The following is a 20,915-nucleotide window of genomic DNA, read 5'->3' as shown; positions in this document are numbered from 1 at the left end:
GCCCCTTTCCGCTGCACCCCGTGCCTTGCAGCGCTCCAGGGCCAGGTCACTGTGGATGAGGGCTGCTCCAGGCTGAAGCGCCCTCTCTGAGGTGAGCCTGGAGCAGGCCCCTGCCCTTGGTGATACTGCTCCAGCCTCTTCCCCATTAGCTTCCCTGCAAGGAATGGAAATAGCAGCCCCAGTTACTACCTGGCTCTAGCAGTTAACTCCCAGTGGATCCAGGAAGCCCTCTCCCCCAGTGCTGGTCAGAGCAGGGTCAGCGTTACTGTTGGCTGGGGTTCTTCCGCTCTTCACACTGCCCTCCTGCTTAATTGCCTTTATGCTGCAGCAGAAGACCCATCCAGGCAAGTTAATCGACAGTTTTGGGGGTGGTAGGATGATGGCTTTTTTATTTTTTTAGACCCCCATGATGTGACTGCTGTACAGAAGATGCCCCAAGACAAGGGAAGCCATGGAGACGTCCCTCATTAGCAGGGTGCTAGATTAATTCTCTTAAAAACCCAATAAAACTGAGCTGATCCCCCAGCACCCCCGCCAGTCTATTGCAAAGCGTGCCCCTTGCAGCTTTCCCCTTTGCACTGCCTTTCCCGAAGCAGGGGTGCTCAAAGTGAGGGGTATGCAAGAAATTTCATGGGGGTTGGGGACACAGCACAGCAAAGCCTGACACCCAGCAGCAGATTGTGCTGTGTCCCCCCCCACTTATGAAAATTCTTCCCCCCCCCAGGGGGTCCACCTCCTCCATCTCATTAAAAATGTTGAAATATGTGACTGTTTTAATATCTGTGTATTCACATTTCCGTACCAATAATAACACTTCTACATTCTACAAACTTACGATTTTACACATGCCGAGAGGGTTTTTAATTCACAGAATCAGAGAATCCTAGGACTGGAAGGGACCTCAGGAGGTCACCTAGTCCAGCCCCTGCTTCAAGCAGGATTAGCCCCAACTGAATCATCCCAGCCAGGATTTTTTTTCATATGAACATAACCAAAATGTCTGTCGGTTCGGATTACATTCGACAGGTGGGGGCGGGCTTGCTAATTGCAGGGACGAAAAGAAGCCTGACGTAAAAGGTTTGCTCACCCCTGGTCTAAAACAATGGCAAGAATCTCTGATCCTTCCCCTTTTCTTTCTTTTTTACCCCCCACTTGCAGGAATTTAGAAAACGTCCAAGCCGACAGGACACCAGTTTTTATCCACGAGGTGCTCAGCCTGCTGGTCGCATGTACAGCCAAGGTAAGCACCAGCTTCCTAGCTCATGTTTGTGCCAGCCCTGTGCCCAGTTCAACAGAACCTCTAGATAACCCCACATGCAGCAGCTGAATTTGCACACTGTAGGCATGTAAACGCTTATGTCTGGCATTGGGCTGTAGCCGAAATCAACCTGAAATGCCTCTGTGGACTGTTGATATTCAGAAGCCAGCAGCGTGCGAGGAGTCCGCATGGCCTGTGCTTTACAGGAGGTCAGACTAGCTGATCAGTGGTCCTATCAGCCCTAGAATCTATGAACTTGGACTTTACTGGCTCCTGGGTGGTAGAGTTCCCTTCTAAGGCCTTCTTATGGGTTAAGTGCATCTCTGGCATGTCCTAGTGGAGCCAGGACACTGAATCCTGCAAGTACCAGCCCCCAGTGACATGTTGCATGTGTGTTCTGCATTCAGTGACTGTGATCCCTGCACACAGAGTCAGCCCAGAAAAGGTCCCATGTACCATCACATGTGGCTCTTGAGTGGAATCCCTGTATTGGAGTGAGCTGTTAAATGTCCATCGTGCTGGGGCGCATTTACAGGAGCGTTGGAAGCGAGACTTGAGACATAATCCTTCCGCTCTACTCTGCGCTGGTCAGACCTCAGCTGGAATATTGTGTCCCGTTCTGGGTGCCACATTCCAGGAAATCTGGGGAACATTGGAGAAGGCCCAGAGAAGGGCAACAAAAGTGATTTAAAGGTCTGGGGAACACGAGCTAGGAGGAAAGACAAATAACTGGGCTGGTTTAGTTTAGAAAATGAAGACTGAGAGAGGGCACAACAGCTTTCAAGTACCTGAAAGAGTGCTGCCAGGGGGAGGGAGAAGAGTTATTCTCCTCAAGCTCTGAGATTAGGACAAGAAGGAATGGGCTTAAATTGCAGCAAGGGAGGTTTAAGTTAAACATTAGGAAAATCTAACGGTCAGGATACTTGAGCACTGGCATAAGTTGCCTGCGCAGGTTGTGAAGTCTCCATTGGAGATATTTCAGAGCAGGTTAACAAACATTTGTCAGGGATGGCCTCGACGGTCCTTGGTCCTGCCACGAGGGCAGGGGACTGGACTTAATGCCCTCTCGAGATCCTTTCCAATTCTAGTGTTCTAGGGTTCTGACTTCTTTTGGGGGACCACCGTGACTTAAAAGAAGTTCTTATCACTAGCCGGTCCAACTACCCTTACATATGACCCAGAAAGAGAGAACGAGGTGGCCAGGTACCTGGTTTATTTTGCTTTCTGGTGAAGGAAGGCAGCTTGAAAACAGTGCTGTCTGCTTATGAGGGGCCTGGATTTTGAACAAGGCCGCGCAGAAGTTCTTGTTAAAATCCACTGTGAGGTCTGTCTTCAGGGTGGGGTGGGGGCTGTGTGTGACTTGTGTATGTACACAGCACCGGGTGCACCAAGGCCCTCGGACCCCCCCAGCCTGTGACCTCCAGCTGCTACTGCAGTACAGATAGTGATATTAAGGTGACCTTCGAGAACAGCTGAGACAGACTCCAACGCCCGCTCTTCCCCTTGCTCTGAAGGAGCTGATGTTCAAATGAGTGAAATTAGCCTGAGTAATAATACAGCCTTTCAATAGCACTTCACATCTTCAAGACGCTTCTCAGCAGCGTCTCGGAGTGTTAATGAAGATTATTTAGCGGAGGAGACATGTGAAGAGTTTTTCGGTAAATGCCAGAGATTAACCAGGTTTCCTCTGCCCTTGCAGCTAAAGAACGCCCGGGAGCAGTGTGCGCCCAGCAGGTCTCAGCTGGAGACCGTGACCATCTATTCATTGCACCTCTACGAATGCCTCTTCGACCCCTACCAGACGTGGAGGAGGCAACTGAGCGGGTAAGCGGGTGGCTGCGTGTTCTCCCTTTGCTGTGGTGCGGGCAGATGGTCACAGCTCGGCCAGTCTGCGAGGTCAGATCTGCTGCTCTGGGGCATGGGGGAGTGGGGGTGTGAGAGCTCACAAGGCATTTCACTCCCTGTTTCAAACACACAGCGTGACCAACAGCCAGCTAATGACTCAACACTGTACCATTCTGATGCCTTGGTCAAGTAATAGCCCCTTCCCCGCCCTGAACTCCGGCTTGCTACCGGCGAGCTGCTCTCTGCCTGGCATCCTGGCTCACTTCCCTCTGCATTTCCTGTGTTCCCAGGGAAATTGTCAGCATGAAAGAGAAGAGCAAGTACAAGTTCGCCCCAGCTGCTTTGCCTCTAGAGTTCAGCGATTTCTTCCAAGGTAAATGCCAAACAGCCAACTCCCCCTGGTTGGAGGCTCATCTGTCTCCAGGTCTGTTATCTCTCAGGTCAAGGAGGGCCTTCGTCCTTCCCTGCCCAAGCTCTGGAGTGAAATGTCACCCTAACTTTTCCAGCTCTTCGAGGGTCTTCAATGGCCCTGGATTTCTCCCTCTCTGGAACTGGGGTCTCTCTGTAGCCTTGAAAGGAGCTAAGTGTGTGCACCCAAAAAGCACACTCCAGCTTCCCAGGTGTAAGGCAACTGTGACCCAGCAGTACAGTGATCGTCAGGAAGGTGTATTTGCCTGTTTCCCAGAATCCCTTTCTGCCCGTATACCAGAGGGGTGGGACCTAGTGTGTTGTTTCAACTGGATGTGGGGAGCAAATGGATTCCTGGTGAAAAGTGCAGGTTGAACCTCTCTCATCCGGCACCGGTGGGACCTGACCGGTGCTAACGAGAGAATTTGCCAGACCACGGGAGCTCAGTATTGCCGAGCACATTGCCAACACTTCCCCTGCCTACTGGGCTCTGGGGAGACGTTCAGGGGTAAATTACAGCTAAAGAACAGCACAGAACACTGAGAGCCAGAACTGGTGGCTGGAAACAAACTTTCTGGGACCACAGGACACGTGGCCACACCCCTGATCCGCAGTCGTCCGGCTAACTAAAATCGTGCCAGGTTATGGATGTTGCTGGCTCAGAGAGTGCCGGATTAGAGATGTTCAGCCTGTACCAGTTGACCAGCCTTGGAGATTGGAAGGCAGGAGGCTGGACTCGAGGACCTCTTGAGGTCCCTTCCTGATCGAGTGTTTTATGACTCTGAGCCACACGGCAGGGGGAGGGGGTTGGGGTAGTGCCTGGCTCTGGGGGAGGCGGGAAGGGCTTCTCCTTGGGCATCCAGAGAGGAGCTGGCCCCCCAGAGCAGGCTGTCTCTGCTGAAGCTGTCTATGAATGAGAAAGTGGCACATGGCTGCACCTCTGGTGGGGCACTGAGCACGTTCTTAGCAGCACTGGCCAGGTCCGCGTGTCGGTGCCGTCCTGTGAGCTGTTGAGCAGCTGGGGCGTGTTCTGATTTGCTTGGACACCGGGAAGGATTTCTGGTGGCTTTCCAAGCAACTGAAGCTGCTTCCTGCCCCTTCTGGGCCTGTTCTTTCTGGGCTCGCATGGAGAAATCCTCCCGGCAGATGCTCCTTGCTTTCCTCTGGCTTTGGGGGCTGAACGTGCCGGGTGCCTGGGGGGAATCTTAGAAACGGTTTGTCCCACATCCATGGGGCGGTGAATCGCCTCATGACACTTTCTCGGCGAGGTTCTCCCGACCAGCAGGGGTGTATCCTTCCGTGGGGGATGCAGAGCTCTCGCGGTCACCGTGTTCATGGACTCGGTAACTTTTGTGTCAGGCCTCCCAAGGAGCTCTGCACTGTAAGGAGCCGGCAGGGGCGATGGTTCTGGGTGGAACCAACAATGCAACGCCCTTGGGCAGCACTGAGACCCGCCACGAGGGGCCAGGCTTTGAAAGGGCTCTGAGGGGGGAATAGGCTGTCAGGCGGCCATGCCGGTGCCTTCTGCAGGGAAAGGCCTGGACGTGGGGGCTCGGCATTCAGTTCCAGAGCTGCTCCGGACTCCCTGCACCGCTTCCCTGAGCCTTTGCCTGTTGCGCCACCCTGCAAAATCAGGGGCTGACCAGAGGTGAAAGGAAGCTGATAACGGCTTACCAGACAGTCACCATACTGCCACCCGCCCCACCACCGAGCTGCCTCTCCTCCGGCTCTCTCTGTAAGCAGCAGCCACGCAGGAGACCAGGTTGAGGGGGGAGGAAAAAAACCCCCAGTCGTCCCCCCGCATCTCTGTCCTTCAGCGGGGCTGCTGCTGCTGCTGTGTGGAGCTGGAGAAGAGGCGGCTTCGTGGAGGGGCTGGAAGGGAGCTGATGGGGCAGCGGGGATGGGACAACAGCAGAGCTGCCAGAAGTTCCTCAGCCTCCGGGTAACCTGGATGACTAGTGAGAGGCAAACCTCCCAGGGCTCTGATCGTGGCCTGGTTCAAGATTAGCAATAGGTGTGCAGTGCCGTAACCTATACGGCGCAAGTGAATGCAGACCGGGTCCCTGCCCCATGCTGGTTACTGTCTGAGTCGGAGCCCTCGTGCAGGAGAGAGAGTGGCAGGGACCCAAGGCACAAATCAGTGCGAGGAGGTGAGTGCCGCTTTAAGAAGGCAGGGGAGTCTGTTGAAGTGGCTTGATTGCACACGTTGCTCAGTGGCTAGTCAGATCTTTAATGACCCCTGTCGCTAGCTGGAGTGTACAGAATCATAGAATCCTAGGGCTGGAAGGGACCTCAGGAGGTTATCGAGTCCAGCCCCCTGCCTAAACCAGGGTCAACCCCAACTAAATCATCCCAGCCAGACCTTGTCAAACCGGGACTTAAAAACCTCGAGGGATGGAGAGTCCACCACCTCGCTAGGTAACACATTCCAGTGCTTCACCACCCTCCTGGTGAAGTAGTTTTTTCTGATATCCAACGTACTGCTCTCCCTCTGTGACGTCAGACCGTTGCTCCTTGTTCTGGCATCTGACACCACTGAGAACAGCTTCTCACCCTCCTCTTTAGAGCTCCCCTTCAGGAAGTTGAAGGCTGCTATTAAATCACCCCTCAGTCTTCTCTTCTGTAAACTAAACAAGCCCAAATCCCTCAACCTAGCCTCATAGGTCTTGTGTGCCAGCCCCTTAATCATTTTTGTTGCCCTCCGCTGAACCTGCTCCAGCAAATCCACACCCTTTTTTTACTGGGGGGCCCAAAACTGGACACAACATTCCAGATGTGGCCTCACCAGTGCTGAATAGAGGGGAACAACCACTTCTCTAGATCTGCTCGAAATGCTCCTCGTAATGCACCCCGGTATGCCGTTAGCCTTCTTGGCTACAAGGGCACACTGTTTACTCCTATCCAGCCTTTCATCCACCATAACCCCTAGGTCCCTTTCCATCGTACTGCTGCTTAGCCAGTCGGTCCCCAGCCTGTAACAATGCTTGGGATTCTTCCGCCCCGCGTGCAGGACTCTACACTTCTCCTTATTGAACCGCATCAGATTTCTTTTGGCCCAGTCCTCCAGTTTATCCAGGTCCCTCTGTATTCTCTTTCTACCCTCCAACGAATCTACCTCTCCCCCAAGAGTTGTCATCTGCAAACTTGCTGAGGGTACAGTCCAGTCCCTCAGTGCAGCTCCCTCCGTCTCAGGTGAATGGGTTTTCTCTGCACGCCAGCAAGTGCTGGGAGGCCAGAGACTCTGTGTACAGTACTGGTTGCCCCAGTGCATCATTTTCCATTTTTCCATTGATCACACAGCCCTGGAGTATTGGAGACTTCCACGCAGGGGGCAATAGATGTATTTTTTCCTCAGGGATCTCAGACTGCGTGCTGCAGGAGCGCTGCAGTGTATCCACTCCAGGAATCTCGGCCAGGCACTGCATGCCGGGTCTGTCTGTCTGTCTTTGAGACCCCTCCTTAAGACTACAGACACCCTAGAATTAGTGCCACTGTGCTGGGGGGCTGCTCAGGTGCAGAAAGTTAAGCCTGGTTGGGACTGATCGGAGGCTCAAGGCCAAAGACCTTCATACAACAGGCTGCAATGTTGTGGATGGAGTTAATAGCTTAAGGACTTGCCTTTGGCTGCTGGGGAAGCCAGTTCGTTACCCCTTCCTAGACATGACAACAGAAAAATCCCCTAAAAGTACCTGGGAAGTTTTTTTCTTTTTGTTTGACTGCACGGTGTAAATCCCCTCACCCACGTTTAGCCCGTTGGGTTATTTTAGGGGAAAAAAGCCCTTTCCATCTGGGCTGCTTTCTCGCATAGCACATGCTGTGCCAGTGTCTATTGGGAGCCAAGGCCGTGAGCACGGCGCACCTGCGAGCACAGAGCCCTTCGCGCCAGATTTAAACTCCCCAGCTCTTACCACAAAGGTTCGGGGTGCACCAGGGAGCCCCCCCCGCCCCGAGCCACGCATCCAGCAGTCCTGGATGATGGTCGCTCACACACATTGTGCATGGTGACCGCTGCTGGGGGACAAGCATCTCTGCCTGAGTCTTCTCCTGAAATTATTTGGAAGAATTTCCTTGGAGGGGGAAACTGCTTCTGGGCTGTGAGGCCTCAGGGGTTTTCAGTGGCTGGTGTTTGTATCCATGCAGGCACCTGGACTTCTGACCACGTGCCTGTCCTAGCTGGTATCTTCTCCAGTCTATCTCCTTCTTTTCTCCCACCCTCTCCTGGGCATCCTCCCTTCTGGTGCCAGCCCACACAGCCAGGGTTCTCTGGAAGGCACCCACAGCTGGCAGCATGTGTTTCTATGGCGGTGCACCTCTGCACATGCCTTGGTGGAAGTCACAAAATTTATTCCCCACTTGGATGGAAAAAATTAGAGGGAACGCTGCCGACAGCCTCTCCTCTCTCTTCCCTGCTCTTCTACTTCACAGTGCCCAGACTGCGGCTTGCCTGGGGCCCCCCATGGGGAGCTGGGTTTTTGTCCCAGATGCTGGGGGAGTGAGTCCCCATCTGCCTTGGCTTTCTCAGTTGTAAAACAGGCAGTACTAGTTAGTCTCCCAGCACAGGGCTTTGAGACCTGTGATGAAGAACTCAGAGATCTCAGGCAGGCTTCTTGCTCTCCTTAAATGGAATGGGCAGCTCAGATTTGGCCTCAAATGTAGGTTTTGAAAAAAAGCAGCTTTTAATCATACAACTAGGGAGTTAGTAGGGACTGCCAGAGTCACCTAATCTAACCCCCTGCCAAGATGCAGGGTTTACCATCTAAGACAGATGGCTCTCCAGCCGCTAAATGATCTCACAACCCCAGCATTGGAAATCCCCTGAAAAATGGTATTAAGGAAGGACGAAGTTTGGTAATACAAAGCTATAGCCAGGACCAGGACCGCTTGGACAGCCTCCCAGGAGAGAGTCAGGTGCCGCCCAGCTGATTAGCAGAGCACCCGCAGCCGGCAGCGTGTGTTTCTGTTGGCAGTGTGTTTAACAAAACTTTTTCCACCCAAGGATACAAAAAGTTCCAGGGAGCCCTGGCCAGCACTGGCTCAGCAATCTGATCTCCTGCTAACCCAGGCTGGAGAATTTCTCTCCAGGATTCCTGCACCATACCCTGACACCAAGCCCTGTAAGACCACCACATTAACCTAGACTGTGACCCGTCAGTCCTGCAACCTCCTCTGAGTGAAAGCGCAAGCCAAGATGGGTGCGTCCGGTTACCAACTCCCCAAACTATGTGCATGGCCTGCAGAATCTCGTGTCACTGGCAATGTTTAATGCTGAGGGTCAAGAGATGTTTCTATCAGGCGGGAGGGGCTTTATTGAAGAAACCACCCATTTAAACCTCACCCATGTCTTTCCTGCTCAAATCACTTTGCTTGGGAGGGTAACACAGGGGGTTCAAAATGTGAAACTGACCAGCAACAGAAGTGAAACTGACCAACCCTTTGCCAGTGAAATGCAGTGAATAAACAGCAGAAAACCGCTGTTCTTGCAGCCTTACCCACCCAGGGTGGCGCTTGTAACCCAGGTGAACAAGTGAGCGTTTCTAACCAGACAATCATCCACATAGTGAGGCCGGCAGGAAGTTGCCAGGGGAAGGTGTGAGAGCTGAGTGTCTTGGTGAAGGAAGCTCTGGGTACAGCACGTGGGACAGCTCACAGAAGAGGTCTTTCCTGCTCCCGAATCTTAGTGCTTTGCATCTGCGTTGGTTGGTGTGCTCACAGTCCATCTGTTGCATGTTCAGTCAATCTGTTATACCAGTTCCCTTTCTCCCTGGGGTTGGTGGTGGTTCCCCCGGTAGCACATGCCCCACACACTCTGCAAAGCTTAATGTTGGGTTGCGCAAACAGGCTGCTGTGCGAAGGTTGTGGGGCGTGTCTGAGTCTCTTGTTGTCGAGTGTGTGTGCAGCACTCTGTGTAATGGGCCTCGGCTCCTGGCTGGGTGATATCTGGGGTGTATGGTAACTCACTCGGGACGCATCTGACAAAGTGGGCCTTTGCCCATGAAAGCTTTTGCTGCAATAAATCTGTTAGTCTATCAAATGCCACCGGACTTGTTGCTTTCACTCAGAAGTGATAACGCAACCAACATTAACTACATTCTCGTACCTAACATACCTCATTACCGGACAGCGGTGGCTCAGGGTTAAGCGACCCACCCAAGGGCGCACAGATGAGTCGGTGGCAGAGATGGGGTTGCTTGTTCTCTCGAGTCCCCCTCCGCTGCCTGAGCCACAAGGCCTCTGATGCTACCACTGCAGGTAACCTTTCTGGCAAGGAAGTCTTGTGTTGTGACAAACCTGGCTTCTGGTCTCACCTTTCTGTGCTGAGGCCCTGTTGTTGGGGGAAGGCGAGATGAGGTGCGAGCTAGCAGCCCATCAGCTTGCTGCCCACAAGGCGAGCGTTGAAACAAGCGTTGAAACAAGCTTGCTGCCCACAAGGCGAGCGTTGTGAAGTAAGTTTGCACCGACTCCGCCAGGGGAAACCCCTTAGCCAGACCCCGTGTCTCCAGTCAGAGAGCTCCTCCGGGGAGCTGGAGGGTTTGGCCCCTGTTTTGTGCATTGCTGCAGGCCTGCTGGGAGTGGTTTAGTGGTCCCTGGGAGCAGCTGGGCTGGGACTGGCCATGCTCCAAGGACCAGAGATTGGGGCTTGTGCTGCTGTTCTCGTCCCCACTGTAGTCGCTGTGCCCCTCGCCGGGAGGGAAAGGCAAACTGCTGGGCTGGCTGGGCTGGGGACTGCTGGGCTGGCTGCAGACAGGTGCTGGGGACATGCGGGACAGGCTGTCCCCTGACTTGAGGAGCAGGGGGTAGTCTCCTGTCCTCATCAGTTCCTGGCTTCTCCACTGGCTCTCCCAACAAGGGGGAGCTGATTGAGGTGACTGGAGACCCTGTGGCCAGAGATGGAGATGGTGGCTGCCCTGGAACAGCAGGGCCCTATTGGGGTGCCCAGGCTGGGACGGAAACGCAACACCCTAGGGCCAGTGCCAGGCTAGCAGGGGGGGATGTCCCCCAACCCCATGTCATCGGGGGACCTCACTCTATTGGCAAGTGTGGGAGCTCCCCCCGGTTCATGCTGCTCCCCACCTCCTCAGCTCAGAGGCACCCTTCCCCCAGTGCCGTGCCAGCAGGGTGCTCCCCTCCGTTTCCCAGGGGCGCAGGGGACTGCAGTGAAGGCTCCCTGCACTGACTTGGCAGCCAGCACTTCTGGGCCTTGCCACGGGCCAGTCCGCCATTAGCAGCCCCTGCTGTGAGCACTGAGGAGCTCGGTAGCATCACAAACCTGTTCAGAGCTTCCTGGGCCCCATCTGGAAGAAACCGGCGGCTGGCTGGCTGGCTGCTTCCTGCCGCTGAGCTGTGGCTTTGCAATCTCACCCTGCGCGTCCCAGCCAGAGGATGGGGGTGCAGCACCCAGCTTCTCACGCCCCCATAATCATCTGACCCCACGCTCTGGGCTGGGTCGCATGCCGGGGGGGAGGAGAGAATTCCCCACCCCTTCAGAGCCTGGCATCCCTAGGGCAGGGGGACACAGGGGCAGTCCCCCCCGGCAGCAGCCCAGCTTCAGTCTGGGGAAGGCATTAGCCGATACAGCCCCTCTCCCTGCCTGCAGGGGGTGGGCTCCGTCCCCTCCGTGTGCTCGGGTCATTCCTAAATAACTGTGTGTGCCCTGTAGCCAAGGAGTGGAGCAGAGGCTGTCAGAGTACACAAAGAATGAGGGGCCGAGGGAGAGGAGTGCCAGCCTCCTCTTACGGCTGGGGAAACTGAGGCCCAGACAGTCTAGCCCGAGGCCACATGGTGACTCAGTGGCAAAACTAGAAGTGGGACCCCAATCTGGGCCTCGGAAGCAGCACAAACTCTGTCCTCCTAGGACCTCCTCCACCTCCGAAGATGTAGTGGTGACCGAAACGTGCCCTCAGTGACTACTTGTTAGGTGTAGCGTGGTCACGCCCAGCGCGGCAGCCTACGCCAAGGCCTCGTGGCGCTCAGTGCTCTAAATGCTCCCAGTGAGAGCCAGCCCCTCTTTGCCGGAGCTCGCGGCCTATACGGACAAGGCAGAGAAAGGAAGCGGTGTCACTGGCCTGCCTAATGGGGAAACTGAGGCACCAAGCAATGACGCTTCTGGCACAAATCCCTCGGAAGTCTTTCTGCTGTTTTTATTGCAGGGCTTCAATCAGGCCTGCTGTGCCCAAGGCCATGTGCAGTGCCTGTGACAGGTCTGGGCCCAGCCAGGTGCTGTAACCTCCAGGCCAGTCTTCCTCCCTCCCAGTACAGAAAAAGTAAACAGGAGAGGGCCATAAGAACGGCCATACTGGGTCAGACCAAAGGTCCATCTAGCCCAGTATCCTGTCTGCCTACAGTAGCCAGTGCCAGGTGCCCCAGAGGAGGTGAACTAAAGACAATGGTCAAGCAATTTGTCTCCTGCCATCCATTTCCCGCCTTTGACAAAAGGCTAGGGCACCATACCTTACCCCTTGCTCATAGCCATCTATGGACCTAACCTCCAAATATTTATCGAGCTCTTTTTCAAACTCTGTTAGAGTCCTGGACTTCACAGCCTCCTCTGGCAAGGAGTTCCCCAGGTTGACTGTGTGGTGTGTGAAGACAAACTTTCTTTTATTAGTTTTGAACCTGCTACCCATTAATTTCATTTGGTGTCCCCATGTTCTTATATTATGGGAACAAGTAAATAATTTTTCTGTATTCACTTTCTCCACACCATTCATGATTTTATATACCTCTATCATATCGCCCCTCAGTCTCCTCTTTTCTAGACTGAAAAGTCCCAGTCTCTCTAGCCCCTCCTCATATGGGACTCGTTCCAAACCCTTAATCATTTTAGTTGCCCTTTTCTGAACCTTTTCTAACGCCAATATATCTTTTCTGCGGTGAGGAGACCACATCTGCACACAGTACTCAAGATGTGGGCGTACCATAGTTTTATAAAGGGGAAGTAAGATATTCTTCGTCTTATTTTCTATCCCTTTTTTAATTATTCCCTTCTTCCTCAGCTCGCCAGTTGTTGGCAGCTCCTGCCTGTCCCCCGCCGTGCCTGGGGAAGGCCCCTGGATGGGCCACAAGCCGAGGGAAAAGTCCCTGTTCTCTCATAACGGCCACATACCATTAACCATCAGCTGTACCTCCTAGAGAAGCCCCCTCTGAATGTACACTATAGATCTCTCCCCATCCAGCGGGTCTCACCAGCAGTTGTGCCCCCAGAGCCCTGTGCTCACACCTGTAAAGAGAGTGCCACCGTAGAATACACAAGGTTTTTCTGGGGTATCACTGAGAGGGTCAAATCAGGGCAAAATGCTTAAAGACCGGACTATTTACCGCCCGAGAATGGGGGTTCCACCACTCTAAGGAACACAAAACAGTCACAAGGAGCATTTGTATTGCCACACTGGCCAGCAAGAAGTCACACCAGCAATTCCCTCAGCCACTCCAGCTTCTCTTGTGCTACAGCCAGTTTTCTCCTCACACAGCTGAGAGCCAGTCTCACCAAATCCAAACAGGTCCTTCCAGTCCCAAAGGACCAGCCACTTTCCCAGCTCTCAGCCAACAGAACCCGCTGTGCCAGTCTTTTAGAATCTAAAACCTAAAGGTTTATTAAAAGAAAGAAAAGGTCGAGAGCAAGATTGTTCAAGCAATCAAATTACACACACCAAGCGCAAAATTCCTGGTGCAGGATCTCAGCAGAGATGGAATAAGCTGCTCTTAAAAGTCTCTGGAGTACCTCCTTTGTGAGGACGGGTCCTTAGTCCTTCTGGGCTCAGTTCATAACAAAGATGCTTCTGAGGTGATGAGCTGGCGTGAAGACAAAGATGGAGAAGCCCCGTGGCCCTCTTTATACCTGGCCCCTGTGGCAGGCATTCCATTGTTCTCGCTGTGTGAAAGCGTGGGTGTCACATGAGAAATCACCTGTCTGTGTCCTTTTTAGGCAATCAACCATTGCCTGTCTGCTGGTCTGAAGGAACACAGTAAAGTTCTTCAGATGTGGGCTGGCACCTGTTACGGCCCCTACTGCTTCACTTGACTAAAGGCTGACCCTCTGGTCCAGAGCACTTTCGTCCGGCGAGCTCCATAATCTGGCATGATTTTAGTCAGCCAGACAACCAATTGTCATGGGTGTGGCCAAGTTTTTCATGGTCTCATGAAGTTTGTTTCCACCACCGGTCCTGGCTGTCAGTTTTCTGTGCAATTACTGAGCTGTAATTTACTCCTAAATGTGTTCTAAGAGCCCAGGAAGCAGGGGAAGCATTGGTCGTGTGCTAGACAATATTGACCTCCCGTGGTCCAGCAAATTTTCTCGTCCAGCACCGGTCAGGTCGCAAGGGAGATGGGAAGAGAGAGGTTCACCCTGTATTAACCCTTTCACAAGAGGTTGCCAAGCCTCCTGTTTTGGCCTGCCTGGAGGAGAAACATGAAATACAAGTCCAGAGCCAATATTCATAACTTCCCACGTGAAAGTGATAGGTGCATGTGAGCTGTCTGAGCGAATCACCAGCTCTCAACAGACACCTCACTTGGCCCACTTAGCAGAAGTTTGATGCACATCTAGAACAGTCTTGCAACAATGTTTTGCAGGTTCACCTCAAAAGCCGACACACTGATTCCATCCTGTTCCCCCTGCTGCCTTTGCTCTGTGCTAACCCAGGCCCTCCACATCCACAGGCAGTGGGAGCTTGGGATTGAGGAGCTCAGTCCAACCCCTTCCACAGCTGAGTGCTCAGTCTCCGGCTGAGAGGTTAACCAGCCCTTGCTTCTTGCCCTTGCAGAGAGTTTCCAGGAAGAGGAGCAGCTGCCTGAGGCACTCCGACTGCGACTCATCCACCTCTTTGGAGCCATTATCTCGGGAGCCAAGGTAACTTGTCCCTAGTGGCTGTGGTCCCCTCCTTCCTGACAGCCAAGCTCTGCCCCGGGAGGGAGAGGTAAGCATGGCAGTGGGCTTGGCCATGCCTGACAGAGGTGGAAAAAGTAACCAAAATGATAGAATCCTAGGGCTGGAAGGGACCTCAGGAGGTCATTGAGTCCAGCCCCCTGCCTAAAGCAGGATCAACCCCCACTAAGTCATCCCAGCCAGGACCTTGCCAAGCCAGGACTTAAAAACCTCTAGGGAAAGATATTCGAATATAAGTGCAGCTGCTTTCCCTTGTGGATACTTGAATACGATAAAGTTGTGACGTGTGTTTGTGCGTGCACTTTTACTCAAGTAGTTTTCTAGGGGGCAATGGTGACTTGTACTCAAGTACACCCCCCGCAGTTTTACTTTTACTCAAGTAACTTTCGGGCTACTTTTCCTACCTCTGGTGTCTGAGAATGGGGAAGGGGTGTGGAATCCCCATCCTTGGAGGCCTTTAAGAATACAACGGCCAAACCCCTGTCAGGGATGGTTGAGATGTTCATGGCCCTGCCTCATGGAGGGAGGCTGGGCTGGGGGACCTCTCGAGGCCCCTTCCAGCCCTGCAATGCTTGGCAAACTGCTTGGATCCCTTCTGCATTTGCCTCCTGGTGCAAGCTCACTCCTGTTAGCCAGCACCCCTAGCTACTGGGACACCAGTAGTGGCAGGTGGGGGGAGCTGGGAGGCTGCAATTTGCAGCTGGCTGTGTTAGGTTCTGACTCAGCTGAGTTGCTCGTGTGAGAGCTGAACCGAGAGCTGGCCTAAAATCTATCATGGATTTCATTGGGAAGCCCTGGGCATGCTGCAGAACCAGCTGTCAGGGCCTCCACTGGCCCGAAAGTCCCAGAGGAGCCAGCGCCGCCTTGAAATGCTGCTTTAGCGGGAAAATAGGTTTGCACCTGTGCTTATGGGCCGCAGCAAGAGTGGGCCCATTGTGCAAGGTGCTGCATGCGCATGTAGTGAGAGAGCCTCTGCCCAGAGGAGCTCACGGGTCACCCAGGCAAGACCAGGGGTGGGTGGGGAAGATGCAGTCCTCATTTTACAGGTGAGGCGCGCAAGCCCCGGTGGTCTGCGTGGGTACTTAGCCGCTGGGAAGCAGGGCACTTGGATGGGAGAGGGCACTAGACTTTGAGGCATGCATCTCGCACTCAGGAGACCTGATTTGCGTTCCCAGCTCTGCTCCATACTTGCTGTGGGCCTGTTACAGTCCCGCCCGGTGCCTCGGTTTCCCTGTCTGTAAAATGGGCTGGGAGCGGGTGATGCTGTTGATCCTCCTGGGGGAAAAAAAAGATGCAGTAGGTCACATCAACTCGCCCTTCGTGAGCTCTCCAAGTGCCGCAGGGCTGGAAACGAGCCTTGTCGGGTCCGATCCCATTTCCCCCGCCAGCCCCCGTCCCGAGGTCCATGGGTCTGGGATGGGCAGCTGAGTCCCTTGGCCCATATCCCACATCTTTAGGTACTGCAGGTCCCTCCCTTCATTCTTGCCCTTGCCCTGGTCTTTCTCTCCATCCCTGTCCTCCTTTCCCTCTCTTTGCATTCGAACAGCTTCCCTGTAGCCTGCAGTCCGTGGAGGGTGCGGTGAGCCCCTGCGGTGATCCCCTGCTGCTTTCTCAGTCTGACTGCATTACTGCCCTCTACTGGACAGCGTGTGCAGGACAGACCAGCCTGTGGGCCTTAGACCCATGTGATAGATAAGATGCTCTTGCGGGAATCGTAGGGCTGGAAGGATCCTCAGGAGGTCATCTAGTCCAGCCCCCTGCTTCAAGCAGGATTAACCCTCAGTAAATTATCCCAGCCAGGACCTTGTCCAGCCGGGACTTAAAAACCTTGAGGGATGGAGAATCCACCACCTCTCTAGGCAACGCATTCCAGTGCTTCACCGCCCTCCTGGGGAAACAGTTTTCCCTAATATCCAACCTACACCTCTCCCTCTGTAATTTCAGACCATTGCTCCTTGTTCTGCCATCTGACACCACTGAGAAGAGTTTCTCACCCTCCTCTTTAGAGCTTCCATTCAGGAAGTTGAAGGCTGCTATTAAATCACCCCTCAGTCTTCTCGTCTGTAAACTAAACAAGCTCAAATCCCTCAGTCTCTCCTCATAGGTCTTGTGTGCCAGCCCCTTGATCGTTTTTGTTGTCCTCCGCTGAACCTGCTCCAGCACATCCACATCCTTTTTATACTGGGGGGCCCAAAACTGGACACAACATTCCAAATGTGGCCTCACCAGTGCCGAATAAAGAGGAATAACTACTTATCTAGATCTGCTCAAAATGCTCCTCCTAACGCACCCTAGTACGCCATCAGGCTTCCTGGCTACAGGGGCACAGTGCTGACTTATCTCTAGCCTTTCATCCAGGTGAATCTAGATTGCTAGCGGAGGTGGGTCTCTGGTGCCTGCTTAGACCCAGATTGCCGCAACCATGAATCGTGCCACATGTGAGCTTGATCAACGTGGGCTGGGGGCGTCTCTGTGCCACGCCCAGCGGTGCTGATAACAGTATCCCTTCCCTTGGGCTCCCAGCCCCGACTCTCTCTCTGGTCTGCGCTTGGTTTCCTCGCATGCCGTCTAACTGGGCCGCTTCGTCTCAACAGGAAAACGCCCTCCAGGCAATCACGCCAGCCTCCGTTGAGGTCCTCATGCTGGTGCTCAGGCGGTGGTGCTCCCCGGGGGACCGACCCACCAAGGACCCCAAGCTGCTGCAGCTGACCTTGAAGAGCCTGGTGGGGATGATTCACATCCTGCACGCCAGCAGCCCGGGCCAGCGGCGGGTGGAGATCAGGACCATTTTGGACAGCTACTTCAAGGTCCTCAACTCGGACCAGCCCATGGCCTCTCTGGAAGGCCCACCGGACGCTCACTGGGAGGAGGGCCTGATTGCTCTCAGGGTAAACATGCTGGGTAGGTAGCTGAATGAGGCCTGGAATTCCAGGGGAGGGGCAGGCCATGGCTGGGGGTGGGTGGGCGGGGTGGGGGAGTTTTCTCTGCAGGCGATCAGGAGAGTTCCCGGGCCAGCTGCCGTGCCGATAGGAGCCGCTGTGCAGGAGGATTGCGGTCAGGCTGCTCCGTAGCCGTCAGCGGGATGATGCAGGCTGTTGTGTATTCCAAGGAAGTGCAGATCCATCTCTCCCAGTTGCTGGGAAAGCCACCCCAGGCAGGGCTAGCGAAGCCAGGGCACCTCTGGGCACTGCAGTATAACCCCTGCTCTCTAGCGCAGCCCGAGGCAGGCTAAGCCTCTCCGTGTCGTCGTCTCCTGCCCTGGGGCTGACCGAGCCCAGGCTGCCTGTTTCGGGGAGGCCTAGCCATTCACCTGGCGTGACAGCCATGTCCTCCTGGGGGGCTGGCTCCTCTTTCCTGCACCTCTCGGGGCTGGGGGGAGAGGCTTGGAACTCAGCACCTGGCTGCTTCCCTGCCGGAGCGGGCCTGTTAGCTCAGGTGGGACTCATTTCGGCTCCTCTCCCCATGGCTGTGGTACGAAGCGAGGCTCAGTCAGTGCCCTCCCCACCCTGGCGCTGACGGGTGGCTCTTCCTGTCACCTTCAGATGCAATTCCAGAAATGCTGAACTGTGGCGACCGGCCGGTCCTGCAAGCCTTATTCCTCAGCAACAACTGCTTCGAGCACATCATCCGGCTGATCCAGAACAGCAAGGTACGCTCCTGGGTTCTCAGCAACCACGGGCGGGCCTGCCGGGGTGTGTCCTCCTGCCTGGAAAATCCCGAGTCGGGCCCTTCCGCTTCAGGGCTGGGGTGAGCTGGAGACCTGTTCTCATGCAACCAAAGGAGCCAGGCGCTCTGGTGACTGTGGTGCTCTGCTCCTTCAGAAGCCTTTACTTGTCTCTTACGTCAAAATCCCGCCCCCTTGAAGACCCAGCTCTGTCACACTGCAGTAGAACAGGTCAGCCGGCTCCTGAGGGGAATGCTGGGAGGCTCTGGGTTGCATGTGGTCTCCCAGAGGGTTTGTTCATTTGTGTGCTGCGTACATTGTAGTCTCGGCTTCACCCTACGGCTGGGTGTTGTCATGCAGATTGGACGCTCAGTGGGGCAGGTTGTTCTCCGCCTGTGCGGCACCGGGTGGCCTTGGGAGGGTACCGTGGCACAAAGGGGTCAGCATCGTTCTGATGGGGCGGGCGCAATGCCTTTTTGGGTTTGGCTACGCTGCCGGGAAGATTGACCCAGCCAGGGCTGATCTTCTGGAGTTGGATTTCGCATGCGTGGTAGAGACGTAAAAAATTGACCTATTGAGGTGGGCAGTCGACCTCGGAACTCCTCAGTATCATGAGGACTAAGGGAGACCAACCGGAGGAACGCCTCCCGTCAACCTCCCTCCGTGGAGATGGACAGATAAGTCGATTGCAGAGACGTCGATTCTAGCCGCGCACTTGCATAGCTGGAATTGTGTATCTGCAATCGACTTAACTCCCTAGTGTAGAACAAGCCTCTGACTAAGGTCCAGGCCACTAGTGCGTATTACAGATGCTAACTGGCTTCTCTCAGAGCTAGGAGTGTTAACTCTGCTGCCCTGGCCAAAGCCCAGCGGGGCTCTAACCTCCCTTGCATTGTCACTTATGCATATCAGCCTTCACCTCCTGTCCTAAGACCTTGTATAGTACTGCTGTGTGACATTAGCCAGCACACCCTAGAAGTAGCTGCATGTTCTAGCCCATGAAACCTGATCCTGGCTGCCCTTGTGTGTTAAGTTCAGGATCTTTGTTCGTTTGGAAGAGGCAAAAGGAGCCCCTTTGGGTCCCCAGGCTGCCGTTGAGAAAGAGTTGGTAACTTACAGCACAGGTTTGCCCTGGAAACACGATGGGTGAGGGAGAGCAGCTGTCTTCACGCTCCCATTTCCAGTAGTAACCCACAGCTCCATCGCAGAGGCACTTGGCTTTATTGGAGGCTGCTTTTTATTCCTATCCCCGCCCATTTAAAAACCAAACCCAAACAAGCATTGTCTTTGCTCGTAAATTCGCACCGTCAGTCCTATTGCCGTGGGTCTTTGTGGCCCATCAGTACCTCTGCATCTTTGTCCATCGTGCTGCAGTTCCAATTCTGGAGAGAACACGCAGGTCTGGGTTTAATGCTGTGCCCGTTCGTTCTGCCTGGAGAACCCCTGAGCTCCTCGCTTGTATGCAAAGGAAGGTTTACATCCGTTAGCAGCCAGCAGAAAGCTGGCCCCTGCTGGAATCTTGCTCTCCCATGAGTTATTTTTAACTTCGCTTTAAACAAACCAGGTGCAGGTTGGCTGGAATTTTCCCATTTATGGCCTGGCCAGGAGCAGTGGCTCGGAACTAGCTCTGTTCACGCGTGTGCGCCCCTCCAGGTACCCCTGCCCATGTTTGGCATTGAGGGAACATCTCAGCTCCTTGTCTTCAAAACTTCCACTGCCCGGGGGACGGGCTCCTCTTCATTTAGCTGTGTCACCCAATGAGGTGCCACTCGGGCAAAGCCTGAACCTCAGTGACCATTGGTGGGCGCCATTGCAAACGAGCAAGGAAAAGAGGACGTCTCTTCCCCAGAGAGGCTGAAATTGGCCGTGTTACCAAGTAGCTTGCGAGATCTACCAGAAGCTGTGCCCAGTCATTTTGCTTTGGCACATCTGAGGGCGCCTTGCAACAGGCGAAGATGGGCAGGCGAGTGTGGCTTGGAACTGGGGACGTGAGGCGAGCTGGTGTGCAGAACAGTTGAGGAATAGCAGCAGCGAGTCCCTTAACCAGGTGTTCTTCGGCTGTTCAAATCTGGGCCGTCGTGGGGGCAGTTCTTAACCCTTCACAGGCTCTCATCCCTTTGGAGTGTTACTGAACGTGGGGATCACCCACCTGAGAGCATGTGTCTCAGAAGGTCACTTGCTCTGATGGGCTCGGCAGTCCTGGTCCTTCAGCACTTTTCTGCCACCAGACCTAGGGATGGGGCGGTGGTTCGGCGCCGGTCTGGAGTGATTCATCTTATTGAAGAGTGTGCTGGGTGCTGTACATGTGTGACATGTTTCAGGTCCATGAATCAGCCCTGGGCAGGGGCTAGGGCTTCGTGATGCGGGGATCTTAGTGAGAGGGGAAGCCCCAGAGCATGGGAGAGCCGGCTTGTCAGTCACACCAGAGCTAGTCTGCAGTGGAGCCAGGGTGCAACCTGGGCATCGCTTGACTCCCCAGTGCCACGGGGCTGGGTCACACCACTGACCCTCCCGCTGTCCTTGTCCCACCATGACTGGAATCATGCGCTTGTCACAAGAACTCTTTGGCACAGCCCCACGCGTCTCCAGCAGCTGCCAGCTTGTATGGACTGTGCTCGGAGTCTGCACGGCCCTCCAGGCTGGTGCCTATGGCCTGAATGCAGCCAGCCAGGAGGATTCTCTGCGGGGCAAGTGGCCCTCGGCCAGGTACATCGACACTGCGGCCAGGCTCTTTCAAAGAATCAGGTGCAATGGGATTGGCCCCTGCTCCACCAGCCCTGCATGACCAACCACTGGGGAGGCTAACAAGGTTTTCCGTCTCTCTCCGCTGTCTGATGTCCGCTTCGGCAGCTGTCGTT

At 54.5% G+C, this 20,915-nt stretch overlaps 1 protein-coding gene across 4 annotated transcripts in view; it reads left to right on the top strand.

Annotated features, from left to right (window-relative positions):
- The window catches only part of NBEAL2 (neurobeachin like 2), a 197,528-nt gene that overhangs the window by 104,783 nt on the left and 71,830 nt on the right, over window positions 1-20,915 (top strand). For all 4 annotated transcript variants that reach the window (XR_012644109.1, XM_074985256.1, XM_074985259.1 and 1 more), the window contains exons 4-9: window positions 1,159-1,240; window positions 2,958-3,082; window positions 3,394-3,476; window positions 14,272-14,357; window positions 16,988-17,294; window positions 17,936-18,042. Coding sequence is in view for 3 of the 4 variants with exons in the window: in XM_074985256.1 (XP_074841357.1) it covers window positions 1,159-1,240; window positions 2,958-3,082; window positions 3,394-3,476; window positions 14,272-14,357; window positions 16,988-17,294; window positions 17,936-18,042 (790 nt within the window). In the remaining variant the exon portion in view is untranslated. The remainder of the gene's footprint in view (window positions 1-1,158; window positions 1,241-2,957; window positions 3,083-3,393; window positions 3,477-14,271; window positions 14,358-16,987; window positions 17,295-17,935; window positions 18,043-20,915) is intronic.

This window comes from Carettochelys insculpta, chromosome 2 (assembly GCF_033958435.1).
Source record: "Carettochelys insculpta isolate YL-2023 chromosome 2, ASM3395843v1, whole genome shotgun sequence".
Classification (NCBI taxonomy): domain Eukaryota; kingdom Metazoa; phylum Chordata; order Testudines; family Carettochelyidae; genus Carettochelys; species Carettochelys insculpta.
The sequence above is the reverse complement of the archived record's forward strand: the minus strand, read 5'-3'. Positions and strand labels throughout refer to the sequence as shown.